This window comes from Myzus persicae, unplaced genomic scaffold (genome assembly GCF_001856785.1).
Source record: "Myzus persicae strain clone G006 unplaced genomic scaffold, MPER_G0061.0, whole genome shotgun sequence".
Taxonomy (NCBI): domain Eukaryota; kingdom Metazoa; phylum Arthropoda; class Insecta; order Hemiptera; family Aphididae; genus Myzus; species Myzus persicae.
Window position 1 is genome coordinate 1 of NW_019101920.1, and position 4,287 is coordinate 4,287.

General features: G+C 28.6%; 2 protein-coding genes across 2 annotated transcripts; one reads left to right on the top strand and one right to left on the bottom strand.

The window, feature by feature from the left end:
* The first annotated feature begins 484 nt into the window (after window positions 1–484).
* On the top strand, window positions 485–2,321 carry LOC111030771. Its single transcript, XM_022310440.1, has 4 exons — window positions 485–694; window positions 917–1,131; window positions 1,195–2,081; window positions 2,305–2,321. Exons 1-4 carry the CDS (start codon window positions 485–487, stop codon window positions 2,319–2,321), a joined length of 1,329 nt encoding a protein of 442 aa, XP_022166132.1.
* A 99-nt stretch (window positions 2,322–2,420) lies between these two features.
* Window positions 2,421–4,093, bottom strand: LOC111030772. Its single transcript, XM_022310441.1, has 2 exons — window positions 3,871–4,093; window positions 2,421–3,798 (listed from the first exon to the last, which is right to left on the bottom strand). The coding sequence occupies exons 1-2, from the start codon at window positions 4,023–4,025 to the stop codon at window positions 2,451–2,453; spliced, it is 1,503 nt and encodes a 500-aa protein (XP_022166133.1). The 5' UTR covers window positions 4,026–4,093; the 3' UTR covers window positions 2,421–2,450.
* Window positions 4,094–4,287: the final 194 nt, after the last annotated feature.

A 4,287-nucleotide genomic window follows, 5' to 3' on the forward strand; every position in this document is an offset into this window, starting at 1 on the left:
TATAGACACCGTGCAAACTGACAACTAGCGCTCTGGGGAGATAATGTACATACTAATCGATAGCAACAAATATGCGTAAATAATACATTCATGCAGTAAAACCGTTGTATTTTATTGTATGTAATTCACTACATTCAAATATTACGTCAATTTTGATTGTACCTTGTCTTAACACAATATGCACTGTTTAATTAAATCAGGACTCATCAGTCCTTTGACCCATATGTGGGTCACATTAAACCTATTTTATTAGTCCATGATCCACATGTGGTTCATTCATACATTTACCTATTTATACATTATTTATATTTGTTTCGACTACATCCTTTGAAATTCATAATAACGTTGTTGAACTGGTGAGATGATAAGCTTTCTAAAGCTTATCAATTTTCAATAGGGACTAATCAATTAACTAAACCACGAACCACATATGGATCACCAGACCCTGAACGTCTGAACTTGTTGGTATGTCGTGTTATGACTTATGGCAGACTTAAAAATTAAATGTGGTTTCCAACCAGTCACATATAATTTTATTTTTCCAAATGACAAAGGCAAAAGATTAGTAGAAAGTGGACATTTAATTAATGTCGAAGAAATAAAACCGGCTACTAATCATATTACACCTAGAATAAAAGGACTATGTATAAGGCAAACTTCTGTGTCTTATGATCCATGGACAGTTATTCTTGAAGTAAGTTAAATCAACAATAAAGTATTATATATCGACTTACAATAATTAATATGTTTATACTAGGTAGGAAGATAATGAACACATTTTTTAGACTATTTATGTTAATTTTATGACAAATTCACTGCTATAAAGTATTTGAATACATGTGTCTTAGATTTTTTTTATGTATAATGAAATGTTATCTTCTTTTCTAATATTTATTCTTTATATTATATTATTTAGATTGATGGAACTAGAAGAGTTAAAAATACATCTTGTGATTGTCCTGCTGGCGCAGGAGGAAAATGCAAACATATATGTGCATTAATTTACTATATTAATAATGAGCAACTAATTTCTAAAACAGACTTGCCCCAACAATGGGGAAAACCTTCAAAGGCTGGAGAATTGAAGTATAAGAAAGGTAGAACAATTCAAGACTTATTCCCATGTAAAAGGCAAAAACATTTTATAGATTATGTAACTCATAAAGATTTAATTTCAATGCATAACATTTTAAGTATACCATGTAGCTTAAGCACACTTTTAAAAGAAGAAAGCCTTACTGAAACAGAAAGACAGTGTAAACAAATTTTGAATTCCATCATTGATCAAGTAGAACTAGATTTTACATATTCTTTAAATAAAAATCATTTCTCACTTATATTACTTAACCAAAAAATATTGTTTATAAATAATACTCCTTCATCGAAATTTCCACTTAATTTTAATGAAAATAGTTTTTACTTTACTAATATTGCTTTATTGGCAGACAATCTTTTAAGTATTTATAATTTAACTATGAGCCAGTCTTCTTCAGAAATTTGGAAAACCTCTAGACATTTTCGTATTTCGGCTAGTATGAGGGCACATAAAATTAAAACATGTCGTAATTGGACGGACATAGGTCTCAATAAGCTTGCTAACTCTTTCCTAAGAACAACTGACTTAGGTATGAAAGGTAATATTAATGTTAAATATGGTAATTTAAATGAACCTCTAGCTTTTGAAAAATACCAAGAGTTATATGATGATATTATAGTACTTAAGGCAGGACTTATTATCCATCATAAAACACCATGGGTGTGTGCCAGCCCAGACGGTCTTATTATCAAAAATGGAAATATTGAAAGAATTCTTGAAATAAAGTGCCCTATCTCTTGTAAAAATAAACAAATTATTGAAAATGGGGTACCTAATTTAAAATATTTAGAATTTGTAAATAATAAATTAGAACTAAAAAAATCGAATGTATACTATACCCAAGTCCAGGTATTAATGTATTGTGCAGGTTTAAAATACTGTGATCTATTTATCTATAATAATATTGAGCCTGTTTTGTTAACTATTTATAGAGACGAATACTTCCTTAATTCTTTAATGCCCAAAATTGAATATTTTTACTTTAATTTTTATTTGCCAAAATTACTTATTTAAATTTTTAATTGTATCATAATATTATGTTTTATTTAACATATTTGTTAATTTTTTTAATAATATAAGTATAATTTTTACATACATAATATTATATATCAATATTATTTTAAAGATAAAATAAGAAGTTGTCATATTATACAATAATATATTATTATTATATTTATTAGATGTTGAAAAAAAAAATATGTATTAAGACTTGGTTAACCTGTGAAATATATGTTATTTATTTTTACAAATAAAGTGAAAAGGTATTTATGTTTTTAATATGTACAATATGTATCTTACTCTAAAATATTACATAATGACTAAATCTACTTATAAAATTAATATAAATATTGACTTATTGTTTAATTATTGGTATTTGTAAATTAGTTAAAGTACAACATATATGCATTATGTCATCTATGTGAGGAAGTAACTCTATTTGAATTTTATTTAAGATGTGATAAGTTTTTAATCTAGCAAAAAATCTTTCAATGTGTATTCTTACACTTGCTACAGAATAAGTTTCAATAACTTCTTCTTCGCTAAATCGACCATTGTGTAAGATTGGGGGCATAATTAATATAGAATTGCCTTCTTCACAATTTGTTTTAATACCAGGGAAGCCTTTGTCAGCTAAAACCTGATCACCAACCTCTAGCTTAGAAAGGAATCCACTATCGTTAGTAATAAATGTATCACTTGACCGACCTCCATAGCATTTTGAAAGGAAACTTATGGCACCATTAGGTGTTATAGCAACAAGACATTTAATGGTATATGAACTCTTATATCTTGAGTACATACATACTCTTTGCTCTACAGTAGGCGGCTGCTCAACTTTAATTTCCGTACAGTCTATAATACAACGACAGTTGGGATAATTTTTTTTAAAAGCATAAGGAAGAGTTGCTGAAATAGTATCTTTACTAGGCCAAAAAATAAACTGTTTAGTTTTTTTGGATAAAATAGAAAGTATATTAAAAAAGATCCTGCTGACGGTGGTACGATGAATCTTAAACATAACCCCAATAGCTGAAAAACTAACACCAAGTTTTATTTTCATTAAAAAAAGAAGAAGTTTATTGTAGTTGTTTAAAGTGCTATTAACACCTGTGTCTGGTAACATATTAACCAACATATTAAATACAGCATAAGTAGTGCCTGTCAAATCTTTCAAAGAAAGTTCACTGTTAATAGATTCATAACCATGAAATTTATCACAGGATAAACAAGAATTATAAGATTCAGAGCTGGGACCACAACATTTATCTTTAACATTTTGTTGTTGTTTAATTATAAAATTGGTTGGAGTTGTTATAGAAGTACTAATGCAGTTGTTATTCAAAAAGCAACATTCAAATGAAAAATGTTTTACGTCTGTAACATCGAAAGAGACTTGTGTTCCTACATCACAATTAGTTAATGACTTGTTAATATTGAATGATTTAAATCCACTATCAATGGGATTTGAATTAGCTTCAATAACAGGAACAGTTGATTGCCCCACGTTACTACTTCGGTGGCAAAAACGCTTGTATCTTGAGGATTGTTGAAGTTCATTATTTTTTTTTTTTTTATATGTTGTTGGAAATATAGTAGGAACATATGCTGGACTATTGGGATGCCTTAATAGTTTATTTCCAACAAAATGATCACCACATATAACTGTAAGGGCAGTCGGTATCCACGGTGTTCCATCATCACTACAGATACATACAATAGTATAAAATGTAATGAGTTGCATAAAAATAAAAATTAACATCCTCGACACTTACTTAATTCTTTTAATACTTTTGATCCACTTTTCCTTAAGCTCCTTCTCATGTTGTCTATTAGGGAAGTTAAACATTTTATGACCTGTTCTATTAGTATTGCTACAATTGACAACACAACACATCTTTTGACCACTTCTCTTTTTATTGTTACTCATTTTTTATTTAAACAATATCACTTGAAAGAATAAAATGAAACAAATAAAAATGTACGTATGATACTATTATTATGTGTAACAACGAAGAACAACAATAGTCTGAAGTCAGAACTAAGAACTAACATAATTTAATAATTACTACCCAACCTAGGTAGGTAACTAACATATTATACAATATACACATTTCATTCGCTGCTATCGATTAGTTCGTAAGTGGTCCACTACGGCGCGCGCTATTTCATGGTTTGCACGGCGTCTATAG

Bases quoted from the DNA above. Each gene is read 5' to 3' on its own strand.
- LOC111030771 (XM_022310440.1), top strand. From the start codon at position 485: ATGGCAGACTTAAAAATTAAATGTGGTTTCCAACCAGTCACATATAAT. The intron at 695-916 runs GTAAGTTAAATC...TATATTATTTAG, and splicing joins CATGGACAGTTATTCTTGAA to ATTGATGGAACTAGAAGAGT. The intron at 1,132-1,194 runs GCAAAAACATTT...TAACATTTTAAG, and splicing joins GACTTATTCCCATGTAAAAG to TATACCATGTAGCTTAAGCA.
- LOC111030772 (XM_022310441.1), bottom strand. From the start codon at position 4,025: ATGAGTAACAATAAAAAGAGAAGTGGTCAAAAGATGTGTTGTGTTGTC. The intron at 3,799-3,870 runs GTAAGTGTCGAG...ATGTATCTGTAG, and splicing joins AAAAGTATTAAAAGAATTAA to TGATGATGGAACACCGTGGA.